The sequence below is a fragment of the Odocoileus virginianus genome, chromosome 13, assembly GCF_023699985.2.
Source record: "Odocoileus virginianus isolate 20LAN1187 ecotype Illinois chromosome 13, Ovbor_1.2, whole genome shotgun sequence".
NCBI classification, from domain to species: Eukaryota; Metazoa; Chordata; class Mammalia; order Artiodactyla; family Cervidae; genus Odocoileus; species Odocoileus virginianus.
Window position 1 is genome coordinate 46866866 of NC_069686.1, and position 18274 is coordinate 46885139.

General features: G+C 35.8%; 1 protein-coding gene across 1 annotated transcript in view; it reads left to right on the forward strand.

The window, feature by feature from the left end:
- Positions 1–18274, forward strand: part of LRP1B (LDL receptor related protein 1B) — a 2064747-nt gene that overhangs the window by 1818359 nt on the left and 228114 nt on the right. Inside the window, 3 exon segments of the mRNA XM_070476260.1 lie at positions 3624–3740; positions 3860–3979; positions 5364–5483. Coding sequence (XP_070332361.1) covers positions 3624–3740; positions 3860–3979; positions 5364–5483 — 357 coding nt within the window.

Below are 18274 nucleotides of genomic sequence, written 5' to 3' on the forward strand. Positions count from 1 at the left end.
GTCTTTTCCTTGAGAGCCTTTTTTAGTTCACACCACAGGGCACTCCAATCCTTGAAGTGACCTTGCAGTCACTTGCAGTTGAAGATGCTTGCAGTCAGTCATGATAATTCCCTCAACATCCCAGTGGATTGTTGCCATGATTTGGTCTTGACAGTTGAGTTCAAGATCAACATCACTGCACTAAAGAAAGACAATGCTTTGTCTTAGTGAAAGCTAGATATTTGCTGCTATAGAACTCTCCACCAAATAATTACAAAACTGTTTTGAAGTTAAGGCCTCTAGATGGTTACTTGAATGAGCTATATTCTATCTCTCTGGTCACTACCAAGTGTATCAAACATTTGAAGACTTTGTCACATATTCCATTTATATGTTTACAAGCAGTAAATAATATCTTCAGTGAGAAGGAAAAAAGTCATTGTTTTTCTATTATTATTTTTCTTTTTCTGAAAAGTTCATTACCCTTTGATTTTTTTAAATATAGTTTTTGTTTTCACTATGATGGACAACATATGAAGAGAAGTATCTATGTGGCATAGGTATACAATTATGTATGAATCCCTTTTTTAAGTTTTTGAATTAAAAAGAATCAAGAATCAAGGAACAAGGACTTATGGTTGAGATTGAGATTGAGCTTTACATATTGAAATATATTAATTTTCTCACAGTAAAGTAAACTCTCCTGTAATATAGTAAAATAAATACAACTTATTTTTGTAATTTGCAGAAATGCACAATTGTTAGTTTAGTTCTCATATTAAGGGGACCTTTCCGGTCCAGTTTTACTGAAGTGTGTTTTTAAAGAATTATCCCATAATAACCTGCAGATTAAGTCAATAGCACCCAATGATACCCCTTCTCATATATTACAACTCCTGAACTCTTGTTTTAATCTTGAATGAGATTTCATGTTGTAACCATACTGATACGAAATATAAACTACAGATTTAGTATAACAAACTTTTTACATTTATCCACTTTCAGAATATTTGGTGAACAAATATAACTTTAATGTCTTTCAAGAGGAACTGAAGAGACATCTGGAATCTAAGAGTCTCTGTATGATCCTTATCCTGGTTAAATACCAATACTACATGTTTTTATTGGTGATATTATCTCTGTGATCTTTTAGTAAATGATCTATTGCTTAGAGTTGACGGGTTAACAGTACTGAACATCTGTAGGCATGACACTTTATTTTGAGAGCCGTGGCGGTGGAAAATGATATACATGAGCCTGTTGCATGCTTATTAATAGGATTCATTTCTGAGTAGCCGCATTATCAAAATTTGCAGGTATTAAGAACCACTGACAATACCAATAATTTCACCTGAAAAAGCAGAGAAGCTTGATTACAGGTTCACATACTTTCAAACTTCAATAGTGTTATTTATGTAAATGAAGTTAAAGTGAGGCATCAAGAATTCTCTGGCATCATAAGTTTGTAGTTATACATCCTATAGTACTCCAAAATATCAAGGATCATTCTAGAGACCAATTTAAAGGTCACATAGGCTTCTCAGTTATTTAACAGGCAGTGAAACTCCTTTAACAGTTAAACCCAACTTATGGAAAAGTTTTGGACAACCTCATTTATAATGGGCAAGATAACTGTGGGAATGAAGATAGAAGGGACTGTCATAAATTACTTCAAAATGTTCTGTTTTGTCTTACTTTTGGCTCTGAACTGAAATTGATCTAAAAATTGCTATCATATACCACAAATTTATAAAATAAAGAAAAATACAACAGCAATTATGGACAAAGAAATATTAAAGGAACTCATATATGAAGCAACAGGAAATAAAGGAAATGCACGTTTAGAAAAAATTAAGCATCACCCAGTTTAAACATATTGGAGAAGGCAATGGCAACCCACTCCAAGACTCTTGCCTGGAAAATCCCATGGGCGGAGGAGCCTGGTAGGCTGCAGTCCATGGGGTAGCTAAGAGTCAGACACGACTGAGTGACTTCACTTTCACTTTTCACTTTCATGCATTGGAGAAGGAAATGGCAACCCACTCCAGTGTTCTTGCCTGGAGAATCCCAAGGATGGGGGAGCCTGGTGGGCTGCCGTCTATGGAATTGCACAGAGTCGGACACGACTGAAGCGACTTAGCAGCAGCAGCAGCAGTTTAAACATTAGTGTGATTAATTAATAAATGTTGTAAACTGAAGGTGAATGACTTCCCACACTTTAAGAACTTGCTTCTGTGGAAGCCATGAGTATATTAAGATTCTTTTTTAATGTTAAGGAAATTTTAATTAATATTTTAATTACTTAGAAAGGCATAATTTATTTTCCAAAGAAAATTCAAAATATAATTTATTAATGTTTGATTGACTGATTTGAACTAATAATAATGTATTATTAATCTCAAAGTTAGTGATTATTAATATACATAAAGACCATCAGTCAAAAGGTAAGTGTTTATTGTAAGCAACATAGTGTGTGAGAAGACTTCAGAGTCAGATATGGATTTAAACTTCACCTCTGGCACTTGAAACTTCTATATACTTGGGTGAATTATTAGTATCACGAGACTTACTTCCCTCATTTATAAAATGAACATGGTGATGCTAGGATGAGAAAGTGTTAGTCACTCAGCCATGTCCAACTGTTTGCAACCCATGGACTGTAGCCTGCCAGGGTTCTCTGCCCATTGGATTTCCCAGGCAAGAATACTGGAGTGGGTAGCCATCCGCTTCTCCTAGCGATCTTCCCAAACTAAGGATCAAACCCAGATCTCCAGCATTGCAGGCAGATGCCTTACTGTCTGAGCTACCAGGGTAATGCCAAGTTGATGATGTTAAGATGAAATTCAATTAGTAACTGTATGTGAGAAAGATCCTAACCCAGTGCCTCACACAAACTAAATATTCAATAGTTCCTACTTTGTTGTTATCATTGCTTTATAAAACCAAAGAATATAGCAAAAACTGCTTTATCAGTTAGAAGATATTTATTATAAAAACATATGTATTGTATATAAAAATATTTACTAGTTATAAGATATAGTTATAAAATATTTATAATATATAAATATTAATAAGATTATAGGAATAAATATCAAAAATTCTTATTAGAAATATGTAGTTATAGAAAGCATTTGCCTTAAATAATGCTGGGGAATATGTATTGAGGACAGATGTTCCTCTGTTAACACATTATAGACAGAAAAGCAATCAAAGAGAAGTAATCTTTTTAAGGGTTTATTGAAATAACTTTTTAAAAATTTACAATAAATTGCGTTCTGCCATTTAACCTCCCAATACCATGTCTTTGAAATGAAGAGATATTTAAATGTTTTCAATAACATATATATATTTACATTTATGTGTTGTTAATATCTTTGTTCTTACTGTTAGTTTATAAAATGCAATCTGAAGGCCACCCGAGTTGATCAAAGGTTAACTGCACTTCTGAATCTGATAGCTAGTTGGCTGTGAGATAGTCATATTGTGCTCTAGGATATGTATAATGTAGTAATATAATATATATTTGTATATATATATTATGGATCTATCTATCTAGATTTTCTGTTGAATGCCAGAAAAGCTCTGTTATAAGACACATGAGCCAAGGTTGTCATTCCACAATGCTTGTGTGTTTCCTCTTGTAGCCGAATTTAAATGTCAGCCTGGCAGATTTCAGTGTGGAACTGGCCTCTGTGCTCTGCCTGCTTTCATCTGTGATGGAGAGAATGACTGTGGGGACAATTCTGATGAACTCAACTGTGGTAGGTGATTATATTCTTAGCTATTGAACATAAATTGAAATCTTAACTGATTATGTTTGCACTGGTTTAAATTCAGATACAGGCTTTAGCGCACATTTTTCATTCTTTTTATCTTTTAGACACACATGTCTGCCTCTCAGGTCAGTTCAAGTGTACCAGGAACCAGAAATGCATCCCAGTAAACCTCAGATGTAACGGGCAAGATGACTGTGGGGATGAGGAAGATGAGAGGGACTGTCGTAAGTCACCTCTAAGTGCTCTGTCTTATGTCTCTCAACTGAAATTGCTCTAAAAACTATTATTGTTCAACATAAATAAATACTGTGTAGAAAATATAACTGCAATGATGGGAAAATTATTCCACATAGATCTCTATAGGGATGGATTATTTAAGAAACGCTATATAAAATTAAATAGAAAATTTAAATGGGGAGGATCTTTACTAAATAGCTACCTGGAAATTATGACAAACACAAGGAAACTTGCATCCATCCACATCATCCTTAAGCAGCAAAAATAAATTATCAGTGATTATAGTGCTTTTTTTAAAAATAATTTTTTACCATATTAAGTAGCTACATGTAATTTTCTTCTGTTGATGTAATTAGTCACTTGAAATCAACACCATTTTTATTAGAGATTGCTTTTTTCCTAGTAATAACATATTGAGTGTATGAAAAGAAACAAAAATCTGGGCAAAATAGCTGAACAAAATTACATTAAAAATTGTAAATAATACTCCTCCTAAAATATCTTAACAAGGTACTTCAAAAAACAATTGTAAAATATGTTTAACTCTGTTCACTTTTTATTTCAATATCTCATGAAAAATAAATATACATAAAATGGAAGGCAGAACAGTTTACATCATATGCATATGTGCCCATAGGCAGGTAGGCACATACACACACACAGGATCTGAACCACAGAGCACCTGTCAAGTTCAAGCTTTCAGCAGAACTGCTGTCAACATTTCTGTCTTGCTGAAGTTTTATTTTATTCCTCTGAAACTTTTATCAGTAAATAATGTTCAGTCATCCAGCAATTTGATTAAGATGGTGCATTCGGAATAAAGTCAGTACCAGTTCTTTATGGTTAGCCATTCTAGAAGCTGATCTATTAAACTGACGAAGATTTGTGAAGCAGTTTATAGTTTCAGTCAGATGTTCGCCTCTTCTCTCAAAACTTCAGCACAACTAGAGGTTTTAATAAATTCTATACTTTTTATTCTCTCATTCACTAATATGTTCTGATTTATGTCTTTTCCTGTTTATAAAAATGTATCTGTGTAAATTCTTAAATTTACCTGAAAAAGCATAGTTTGAAAAAACCTGAATTCTTTGTTTTTAAGTTAGTTTCAAGACAATTAATCAAGGGTAGGGTGGTTTTGAAAACTCTGATTTTTATCAAATGCATCATTGAAGAAATATGTTTTATTTATTTCTACTGGAATAGATAATAGGAATACATTACAGATAATTAAAAGTTAAAACTTATCACTTTCAGGACCTTATTAAGAGAAGATACATTTTCAATTATTAACTTAAAATTTATTTAATTAAAAAAAATTAAAACACCTGTTCTTGTCCAAAGCTGCATTTTAATAGATGCTTTCCTTTTAAGCTGAAAACAGCTGTTCTCCGGACTACTTCCAATGTAAAACTACCAAACATTGCATTTCCAAGCTGTGGGTTTGTGATGAGGATCCAGACTGTGCAGATGCATCAGATGAGGCTAACTGTGGTGAGTGTTTTGTGACCATGGATCTTACTTATTGTATTTATCTAATCATCTGAGATGGCCAGAGTGAGGCAAATTTGAACACAATTCTGATACAACTAGGGTGTGAAAGAGTCCCTAAAATTTGATCCCTGTGTTCTCAGAGTCAGTAACCTCAGGTTAGCCATTTTCTAAAAAGCATGGCGGGTTAAGGCAGAAGGGTAAGTATTGTTTTAGTTTCAATCAAAACTTTCTAAAAAGGTGAATCTAAAAGGTAAGATAGAACTATCAAGTTATGTTAGCATATGCACATGCTATTAGCATTTAATGAATAGAAACAATGAAACACTATTTTCTTATTGTTCTGCTGCTGCTGCTGCTAGGTCGCTTCAGTCTTGTCTGACTCTGTGTGACCCCATAGAGGGCAGCCCACCAGGCTCCCCCGTCCCTGGGATTCTCCAGGCAAGAACACTGGAGTGGGTTGCCATTTCCTTCTCCAATGCATGAAAGTGAAAAGTGAAAGTGAAGTCGCTCAGTCATGTCCGACTCTTAGCAACCCCATGGACTGCAGCCTACCAGGCTCCTCTGTCCATGGGATTTTCCAGGCAAGAGTACTGGAGTGGGCTGCCATTGCCTTCTCTGTCTTATTGTTCTAGACTTCACTTTTCTCCTTAAATGTCATATAATTGTCCTTTTATCCAATGATTACTGTTCATTCTTAAACATGGTGGAGGGAAAAGAAAAAAGATAATGAAAACATTTTCTTGTTTCAGTAGATGACAGCAATCACTTAATATAGCATGTTTCCAAAACATTAATATTTTCACTTAAAGTCAGTCATTTTATTTATAATTTATTATTACTTATTAATGTTGCAGAAATAAAGAAATATATATTCATTTTGTTTAATGCATTTTATTCTATCTTGAAAATGTGAAACAGAAATGAAAGTTATTGTTATGTGTAACTCATTTTTATCAACATCTAGTAAACATTAATTGAGGCTAATTGCTTGAGATGAATTCAGCAAACATTTCATTTTGGGAGAGGCAAAAAAGCATTTAAATATAGTAATTGAATAGAAAAGACAAAATTTGTCTAAACTAAAGATAGAACTTCCAGGCTTCTAAAACAAAATTGTATCTTAAATGTACGGTCTAGATTCCACCTTACTCTTTCACTTTTCAGGAAGAAATCAACATAATGAAAAGCCTTTAGGTTCTTTAAGTTTCATTATATTGAAAAAAACCTCATGAGCTATGTGGATAATCACAAGCAATATTGTGTCTTTAAGAGTTGTTGTTGTTCTTATTTTTTAATATTGTCTTCTGTATATTCAGGACATGCAACCACTGTGACTTATTCATTTTATAGTATCATAAAACCACCAATCATCACTTTTGTGGAATTGGTCTTCCTAATCAATTCACATGGCCTCAAACTACATCCATCACCAATTTTTCTATAACAGTTATCAATTTTGCAGACTAGTTTACATTACTGGCTATTTTAATATGTTGTCTTTTTTATTTTTGTTTACCAAATGAACATGAAATAGTGACTTATATTACCTATCTGAATAATTTACTGAGTGAAATGTTTTTTTTTTTCCCTATATTTTATTCTTCCTCACTTTGATGTGATTTAACTATTTGGAACATTATATTATTCAAACTGATAATTATTAATCAACATCATCATCATTAATACCTATTATTTATGTGAAGTCCATCATATCACCCAAGAAATGTGTTCAAAGCTTTGCAGTGATTACTTCATTTAAAGTCTTTATTATCCCTATTTCGTGGATGAGAAAAATGAGAGCCAGGAGAAACTTGCCTCAAATTGCAGAGCTAACAAATGGTAAAAATGGAACTTGAATGCAAAGTTATTTGACATGAAAGTATCTGCTCTATGAACATAGCATGAATCCACCTCAATTTTTCTATATAAATAAAAAGATATTTAAATATTTTCTGCTATAAATTTATATAGGATTCTCCTAGCCACAATTACTGCTTTAAGTTCTAGGCCAGTATAAAAATACTTACATACTCACAGAAAGAAGAAGATAGATTGAAGAAGGGTTACCATTTAATTTGTCTTAAACCCACTCTAAAATGTTATTGTGGACAGGTGCTAATTTAATTAAAAGAAACTTCTTCATCATATTTTAGCATGGCCGATTGTTAATCCTTATTTTACAAGGAGCTAAAAGACCAACTTTTCCCTTCTTTTGTCTTCAGTATATATAGAAATGCAATGTATTTTTGCTAATACTGTTAACACCCTGGGGGGATAGTTCACGTTTGATGCTTTATTGAGTCAGAAAGAAATGTATCACTCCTTAAAGATTAGCCCTATCATGCCAAGGCCTTTTTATTTGAATTTGAGTTACATGTTTCTTTGTGGGAGAGCATGCACCTTTCCTCTAAGTAGGGATGAGCTTCCTTATTGCACATCAAGTGGCCTAGCAGAGTGAATCATAGGCTTGCAATAAGTGCCATTGAGGAAATGTTGCAACACCTCCATGTGCAACCAGCTTTTATTGCAATTGCTTTATTTTCTTAGCTCTGTGCTTAGTTTAGGGGAGATTCTATTTCACTCTTGGAGATCGCCTAGCCCTTACATCTTACTTTTCAACACCAATATTTGTATTTACCTATAGTTTTATATCTAATTGGCTTCTGTCAGTTCCAAAGTTCCAGTATTATAGTTTGCTCTAACGTGACCTAAATTAAACAGTTTGGTTTTTTTGTTTTTTTGTTTTGTAAATAAGAACAGTATAGAAGCACACATACAAGTAAATAATGTATATATGTTAAATAGGGAAAATAAGTAACCAGTAATGTGTAAATATTTTAAAAATTATTTGATTTTTAGTATATTTACCAAAATACTACATATATATTGCATTCAGCCCAGTGTAATTTTTGAGATATTGAGTACTTGCAAATTTAACAACTAATATTCAATATGTATAAAAATTGTACGGTAATCTTTTCTATATTAGCATAGAGAGATTTTGAATCACTTTGAATACATGTAGATTAAATATATTAATAGTTTAAGAGTCTTTTCCAGTACTCTAGTCATGGTGAGATTTTAAATTTAAAAATTAAATTAACTATATAGTTTCCCATCTTAGTACACCTAGTTTTTTTGAGATGGTTAAATTTAAATCCATGAACACTACATTTGGCACATTTGAATTTAAATTGAAAAATATTTTTTAAACATCTTTTAATTGTATTTCTGTGTAAATATAGATTTATATGTATACTACCTTCACAGTCATAGCAAATGAGTGGGTCCGTCTTATCATCAGGTTCCACACTAGCAGATATGGAGGGCATTTTGCATAAGGGACAGATACCATGGATTTTGGTATCTGTAGGGTTACTAATCCCTTTTGGGTACCAAGGAAATATGGTAGTGGTAACTTTATTTTGTGAGTTGCTAACAGTTATAAAATTACTTCTTTTTGCCCAAAGTTGTTTATTCTTTCCTCACTCTATGCCCAAAGATAAACAAACTTTTTAAAATAAATGTGTAAATATACACACTTTTACTAGACTCTTGGAAGACTGTTTCACTGTGTATTACAACATTAGATCAATGCCACATTTAAAACCCTGACCACAAGAAGTAGATTACTCCAATTGTGGCAGCTCTGGGGTTTTCACTTGGAACCTTAGTTTCAAACTTCCTTCACCTTCTGCCTGCCATTTTCTCTTTAAGGTATAAAATACAGATTTTGGGATTTGACAGATCTGTACTAGATTCATACTTCTGCTCTGTCATCTGAGTTGAAACGTTTCTACAATTTGATTCTGATAAGATGATATGAAAATATGTCTTTCCATTATGTTCTCTCTCCCTGATTTATAGTTTAGAATCTCCATTTCCTAGAACCCTAGGAAACATTCTTTTCAGTTTTCCGTGTGAGATTTCCTGGTCAGTTCTGCACTTACCACTCCACTCTCTGGAATCAGCTGTTTGTGCTGGCATATTGCTCCTCGCTGTGATTGCCTTTCCTACTTTCTTTTCTTGTCTCCTACATCCTTTTACGTTATTTAAAATTCTGTGCCATCAAAGAGAGTCTTGCTTTCATGTTGGTTAAGAGTCCTTTGCTGCTTTTGAGCCATCTTGATTTATAACCAACCTGCTGCTTGGTTAATTATATTTATTAATGAGTTTGTTATAATCACACTAGCCGGAGCTTGTGAGAAGAACTTGGGTTTCCCACAGTAACCTTATACTTTCCAAAGCCTGGATTTCAAACATGATATTGAACACACTCAAAAAAAAAAAAAAAGAATCTGTCAATGCTTGCTTTTATTTTCCCTTTAATGTCAGTTGAGGAAATTTGAATTGGGTCCTCAAGCTGTGAGAATATAGGGGAAAAAAAGACATTTTTAAGTTAAAGCTAGTACATGTTAAATTATAAGCTATTCCAGACATACAGACTTGTACAAAAAGTTATACCAGTTATATACCATGTACCATTTTTAATAGACTTTAACATTTGGCCTAAGCTGTCTCTTAAAACATCCAAATCCCACAATAACAACTTATGCCCATCTCTATACTTCCCCTCTCCCTTCCTCCCTTTGTCCTGTAATAGTCATATATCATTTGCATGTATTTTTTAAAATTACCATGTTGGTATGCATTTATTAATATGTACCTAATAGTTTATAGTATTGAGGGACTGATGTTGAAGCTGAAACTCCAATATTTTGGCCACCTGATGCGGAGAGCTGACTCATTTGAAAAGACCCTGATACTGGGAAAGATTGAGGGCCAGAGGAGAAGGAGACAACAGAAGATGAGATGGTTGGATGGCATCACCGACTCAGTGGACATGGGTCTGGGTGGTCTCCGGGAGTTGGTGATGGACAGGGAGGCCTGGCGTGCTACAGTTCATGGGGTTGCAAAGAGTCGGACACAACTGAGGACTGAACTGAACTGAACTGAAAAGTTTATAAAAGATGATATTATATTTTCGATATTAATTTGAGGCTTAAGGTATTCTAGTAGTATAGTATGTTCATGTGAATAATATATTTCCATATAAAGATAATTTCTACATATTTCAGTTATTACAGATTTGTTGGCAAATAAAGTACAAAAGTGGAGAAGGAAATGGCAACCCTCTCCAGTATTCTTGCCTAGAGAATCCCGTGGACAGAGGAGCCTGGTGGGCTGCTGCCCATAGGGTCGCACAGAGTCGGACACGACTGAAGCAACTTAGCATGCATGCATGCATTGGAGAAGGAAATGGCTACCCACTCCAGTGTTCTTGCCTGGAGAATCCCAGGGATGGGGGAGCCTGGTGGGCTGCCGTCTGTGGGGTTGCACAGAGTCGACATGACTGAAGCGACTTAGCAGCAGCGCCAACAGCAGCAAAGTACAAAAGACTTTTTTCAAACTGTGCTATAGACCCTGCGAAGTTTCAGTTCTCTGCTCAGTTGCTCTAATTGTCACCTTGCATGAAAGTTAATTAAAAGCAGATGTGACAATGCCTAGAGGCAGTAATCTGTTAATCCTATAGGCAATATTAGACATTAGACTAAGTGTTATACTTAGGATAGAGGGCTTGGAATGAGACTGAAGAGGAAAGCCCTGATACTGATGATTGTAGTAAAATAAGTCATGATATTTGAGTTTAGTGACTTGTGAATTTAGTTATTTTCAAAAATCTTATTAATTTCTACTTAGAATAACATTTAGTAAATGTTAGTTCCATGATTTCAAGATAATCTAGGGGGAAATACCTTTGTTCACCTACGCAAGAAAGGATGATACACTAAGTTCTGTATCTTGGGAAATAATCCACACTTATATGTTAATATGTTTGGTTAAGGCATCTGTTATTGTTTTAATTCATGTTTCCTGAATTTAAATATAGGTTACAAATTTATATATTCTGATTAGTAACAAATGATCTGAACATCATCAAGTGCCTCTACCCTGCTAGTCGCTGTGACTTTGTGGGAGGGGTGGGATGAGGGCGTTGATTGCCGAAGGAGGTTGATGGGAAACCGATTTTAAATTTTCAGATATATAGCATTATGATATCTCTTAGTTATTTCGAAGGGTGGACTATGAATGTTATGCTAGCAGGTGGTGAGGAGAAAGACCTCTAATCCTCATATTCTCTGGGACCCCTTTTGGTCTCTGCTACCTGATGAGTAACTGCGATAACTAACTCATGCTGTGGAGTGCTGGCATCACCATTCTTTGCTTAAGTGTGTGTGTGCTCAGTCACTAACTTGTGGCCGACTCTTTGCAACCTCATATACTGTAGCTCGCCAGGCTCCTCTATCCGTGGCATTGCCTATGTGTAGGTCCGGCTATTTGTCTCTATGACTCCATTCTTGGGTGAGCTACAACCCCATAAATTTCTACTATATATGAAAACTCTTGAGCTAAGATCTTCTCAGACATACACGATTCTGCAAATCTCCAGGTCATGTCAGGAGCCAGGGAGACTGCCTCATGCTTATCTGTTTAGCTACTACCACTTTTTCATTTTATTATTTTTAATTGGAGGATAATTGCTTTACAGTGTTGTGTTGGTTTCTAACATACAACATCACAAATCAGTCTAACTGTATGTATGTATATATATATATATATATGTGTATATATATATGTATGCATATATATGTGTGTATATATATATATATATATATATATATATATATATATATATACACACACCTTCCCTCTTGAGCCTCCCTCCCACCCTGACCCCCATCCCACTGCTCTAGGTCATCACAGAATACCAGGCTGGGCTCCCTATGTTATACAGAGTTTTCCGCTAGCTATCTATTTTACAATTAGCAGTGATGTACATACACCCACTTTTAATGTCATAAAATCAGCCATTTCTGAGTTTTGTTGACTGTGTTATACACTTGATGCTAGATGTTTCTCCTCAAAGCTTGGCATCTCCCAAAGACAAAAATAGTGCTTCCAATAGAGCCCTTGAAGAAGAGTCTGTCTGCAGGAATGGGGCCAGGAAATTGTCTTCTAGCTTTTGTACAAATAAATGAATGAATTACATGTGAATTGCTAAATAGTCTAAGTGGAACACATTTAGTCTTTTTTATAAATTATCTGCAGTAATTTTTATGCACAGATTGTCTCTGTACCAAAAGAATGTGAAATTATTTGGTGATGTTTTATTTTTTTTTCCTCTCAATAAGAGGAAGCTGTAAGATTTAATTTTTATCGCAGAAAACTAGAAAGGAGTCCATACAATAAATCAGGAGACCTGCTGAATATTCCAGACTCTGAATTGATCTGAAATAAAAGCAAGGAGACTAAAATAGCTTTGTGTTAGTGAGGCTATGGTTGAATTTATAAAGGGGAGGAACTACATGTTTATTTTAATAATATCTAGGTTGGAACAGTCAATGTTTTTAAAAGAAACTGAGTCACAGATTTAACATTCTGTGATATTTTTGTTTGAAAAACTTCATCCTTATCATACTGCTCCCCTTATCCTTGGCCAAGTACATTTGACTCTTAAAAAACACACACACACATACATAAACCCTAGTTGCAGATGTCTAGTAGTACATAGGAAGTATTAGGTGCTTTCTTAAAAAATAAATATGAAAATCAGAACTAAAAAAATTTACTTCCTTTTACTACCTTTAGAACAAAAATATGTGTTTCTTTTAGTTTGTAAGATTCTGTTTCTCAGATGCTTTGGGCTGGCAATTTTCTTAGAGAATATTCTAATATTTTTATTTTCAGTCAGTATTTAGTGTTGTTTTGTACCATGTGTATTTGTTATATGCTGTATTCTGCCCTCAGTCATGTCAGACTCTATACAGCAGCATGGAGTGTAGCCCTCAGGCTTCTCTATCCATGAATTTTCTAGGCAAGAATACTGGAGTAAGTAGCTATTTTCTCCTCCAGGGAATCTCCCTGACCCAGGCGGGGGTCAAACCCACTTCTCCTGAATCTCCTGCCTTGGCAGGAAGAGTCTTTATAATTGAGCCACTTGGGAAGCCCGTATCTGATTATACTGCACGTAAGTGAATGTGTGTGTGTTGTGTTAGCGACTCAGTTGTATCTGACTCTTTGTGACCCCATAGACTGTAAATCCCCAGGCTCCTCTGTCCATGGAATTCTCCAGGCAGCAATACTTGAGTGGGTTGCCATTCCCTTCTTTAGGGCATCTTCCCGACCCACCGTTTGAACCCAAGTCTCCTGCATTGCAGGCGGATTCAACATTTGAGCTACCAGGGAAGCCCCACAGTAATGAATGAAAATAGGTAAAATGAAAGATTGTATTGCCTTTTCTCAACACCACCACCTGGTAAGACATCTCTGTGTAGAAATTATTTTTGTTTATTCCTTTAAGAAAACTCAGATTTGACTTTGGAGGAGAATGGTTGCATGTATATGTATGGCTGAGTCCTTTCACTGTGACTATCACAATATCACCTGTTAATTCACTGTACACCAATACAAAATAAAAATATTTTTAAAAATAAACTTGGGTTTGTGCTTTTATGTTAAAATCAGTTCGAGGATCCAAGTGGTATCAGATTTTGTTTACAAAAAGACTATCCATTTACTGCCATTAGCACTTCAGGACAAAATATATTAATGTACATTTGTTAATGTATAGAAGACCTATTATAGACTTGTGACTGTAACATTTGTTAGCTTTGTGATATAGGGATATATATGGTATAGATGATGATTCTGATAGCCATATCTATGTTCCAGTCAGCTTTAGAGTCAATGCCTGGGGTGCAAAGTCTTTAGGCTAGACTTTTCATGTCATCTGACCACTGTTCAAATATGGTTCTTTGCTCAGATTTCATGTTGAAAATAATGGGAATGCAAAGACAGGGGATATATATAGTAGGATTTAGTATGATACCGTATAGTAAATTATTGCCTATTTTTATTTGAATAACTTTCAAATATTTGTTGTTGTATTCCATTGCTAAGTCATGTCTGACTCTTTGCAGCTCCATGGAGTCCAGCACACCAGACTTCCCTGTCCTTCACTCTCTCCCGGAGTTTGTTCATCATGTCCATTGAGTCTGTGATGCTATCTAACCATTTCATCCTCTGCCACCCTCTTCTCCATTTGCCTTCAATCTTTCCCAGCATCAGAGTCTTTTCCAATGAGTTGGCTCTCAGCATCAGATGGCAAAAGAATTGGAGCTTCAGCTTCAGCGTCACTCCTTCCAGTGAATATTTAGGGTTGATTTCCCTTAGGATTGACTCTTAGGATCTCCTTGCAGTCCGAGGGTTTTTCAAGATCTCCAGAACCACAGTTCAAAAACATCAATTCTTGGTGCTCAACCTTCATTATGTTCCAACTCTCACATCTGTACATGACTACTGGAAAAATCTTGGCTTTGACTATATAGACCTTTGTTGGCAAACAGGTGTCTCTGTTTTTTAATACACTATCTAGATTTGTCCTAGCTTTTCTTCCAAGTAGCAAGCGTCTTTTAATTTCATGGCTGTAGTCACTGTCTGGAATGATTTTGGAGCCCAAGAAAATAAAATCTATCATTGCTTCCCCCTTTTCCCCATTCTATTTGCCATGAAGTGATGGGACTGGATGCCATGATCTTCCTTTTTTGAATGTTGAGTTTTAAGCAGCTTTTTCACTTTCCGCTTTCACCCTCATCAAGAGGCTACTTTGTTCCTCTTCACTTTCTGCCATTAGAGTGATATCATCTGCATATCTGAGGTTGTTGATATTTCACCCATCAGTCTTAATTCCAGCTTGTGAGTCAACCATCCCTATATTTCATGTGATATACTCTGCATATACATTAAATAAGCAGGGTGACAATATACAGCCTTGACATACTCCTTTTCCAATTTTGAACCAGTCCATTGTTCTATGTCTGGTTCTAATTGTTGTTTCTTCACCTACATACAGGTTTCTCAGGAGACAGGTAAGGTGGTCTGGTATTCCCATCTCTTGAACAATTTTCCACAGTTTGTTGTGATCCACACAGTCAAAGGCTTTTGTGTATTCAGTAAGTGTTAGTCACTCAGTTGTGTCCAACTTTTTCTGACCCCATGGGCTGTAGTCTGCCAGGCTCCTCTGTCCCTGTGATTCTCCAGGGAAGAATATTTGAGTTGGTTGCCATTTTTTCTCCATGGAATATTCCAAACTCAGGGATTGAACCCAGTTCTCCTACATTGCAGGCAGATTCTTTACTGTCTGAGCCACCAGCCAATGTAAAAATAATAGCCTTCTAATTAAATTTGTATTTTTCAAATCCAAAATTCTTGAAAGAGATTTTAAAAAGATTATGAACAGAAATCCTTCATGGTGAATTTCCTTTGACCCAAAGCATAATTGACATGAAAAATATTACTCAATTGCTAGAGAGAAAAAGAGAGAGCAGATCTACACTGTGACCTGAAGTTTCTCATTTCTATGGATCACATTATCCATATGAGTACAACACTTATCTTCAAAATCCTTTGTTCTAAGAAAGAAACAAACCTTCAGGACATACATGATTCTCTTTTGATAAAGTTACTGGGTTTTGACTGATATTTGAGAAAAAGAAGAATATAAACTATCTATATTAAAGTTTGAGTAAATCTTACATTTTTTATTAATGGTAGTTCAGTTGAGTTGCTCAGTCATGTCCGACTTTTTGTGACCCCATGGACTGCAGCACACTAGGTTTTCCCTTTCAATCACCAACTCCTGGAGCTAGCCCAAGCTCATGGCCATTGAGTTAGTAATGCTATCCAACCATCTCAACCTCTGTAGTCCCCTTCTCCTCCTGCCCCCAATCCCTCCTAGCATCAGGGTCTTTTCAGATGAGTCCCCTCTTCGCATGAGGTGGCCAAAGTATTGGAGTTTCAGCTTCAACATCAGTCCTTCCAATGAACACTCAGGACTGATCTCCTTTAGGATGGACTGGTTGGATCTCCTTGCAATCCAAGGGACTCTCAAGAGTCTTCTCCAACACCACAGTTCAAAAGCATCAATTCTTGGGCACTCAGCTTTCTTTATAGTCCAACTCTCACATCCATACATGACTACTGGAAAAGCCATAGCCTTTACTAAATGGACCTTTGTTGTCAAAGTAATATCTCTGCTTTTTAATATGCTATCTAGGTTGGTCATAACTTCCCTTCCTAGGAATAAGTGTCTTTTAATTTCATTGCTGCAGTCACCATCTGAAGAAATATTGGAGCCCCCCAAAATAAAGTCAGCCACTGTTTCCCCATCATTTGGCATGAAATGATGGGACCAGATGTCGTGATCTTAGTTTTCTGAATGTTGAGCATTAAGCCAACTTTTTCACTCCCCTCTTTCACTTTCATCAAGAGGCTTTTTAGTTCTTCTTCACTTTCAGCCATAAGGGTGGTTTCATCTGCATATCTGAGGTTATAGATATTTCTCCCAGGAATCTTGATTCCACCTTGTGCTTCCTCCAGCCCAGCGTTTCTCATGGTGTACTCTGCATATAAGTTAAATAAGCAGGTGACAGTATACAGCCTTACATACTCCTTTTCCTATTTGGAACCAGTCTGTTGTTCCATATCCAGTTCTAAAGGTTGCTTCCTGACCTGCATACAGGTTTCTCAAGAGGCAGGTCAGGTGGTCTGGCATTCCCATCTCTTTCAGAATTTTCCACAGTTTATTGTGATCCACACAGTCAAAGGCTTTGGCATAGTCAACAAAGCAGAAATAGATGTTTTCCTGGAACTCTCTTGCTTTTTTGATGATCTAGTGGATGTTGGCAATTTGATCTCTGGTTCCTCTGCCTTATTTAAAATCATATTGAACATCTGGAAGTTTGCGGTTCACGTATTGCTGAAGCCTGGCTTGGAGAATTTTGAGCATTACTAGGGTATGAGATGAGTGCAATTGTGCGGTAGTTTGAGCATTTTTGGCATTGTCTTTCTTTGGGATTGGAATGAAACCTGACCTTTTCCAGTCCTGTGGTCACTGCTGAGTTTTCCAAATTTGCTGAAATATTGAGTGCAGCATTTTCACAGCATCATCTTTTAGGATTTGAAATAGCTCAACTGGAATTCCATCACCTCCACTAGCTTTGTTCATAGTGATGCTTCCTAAGGACCACTTGACTTCACATTCCAGGATATCTGGCTCTAGGTGAGTGTGAGTGATCACATCATCTTGATTATCTGGGTCATGAAGATCTTTTTTGTATAGTTCTTCAGTGTATTCTTGCCACCTCTTCTTAATATCTTCTGCTAGTAAAATAATGCTCAAAATTCTCCAAGCTAGTTTTCAGCAATACATGAAATGTGAACTTCCAGATGTTCAAACTGGTTTTAGAAAAGGCAGAGGAGCCAGGGATCAAATTGCCAGCATCTGCTGGATCATCAGAAAAACAAGAGAGTTCCAGAAAAACATCTATGTCTACTTTATTGACTATGCCAAAGTCTTTGACTGTGTGGATCACAACAAACTGTGGAAAATTCTTAAAGAGATGGGAATACCAGACCACCTGACCTGCCTCTTGAGAAATGTGTATGCAGGTCAAGAAGCAACAGTTAGAACTGGACATGGATCATCAGACTGGTTCCAAATTGGCAAAGGAGTATGTCAAGGCTGTTTATTGTCACCCTGCTTATTTAACTTATATGCAGAGTACATGATGAGAAATGTTGGGCTGGATGAAGCACAAGCTGGAATCAAGATTGCCAGGAGAAATATCAATAATCTCAGATATGCAGTTGACACCACCCTTGTGGCAGAAAGTGTAGAACTAAAGAGCCTCTTGATGAAAGTGAAAGAGGGGAGTAAAAAAGTTGGCTTA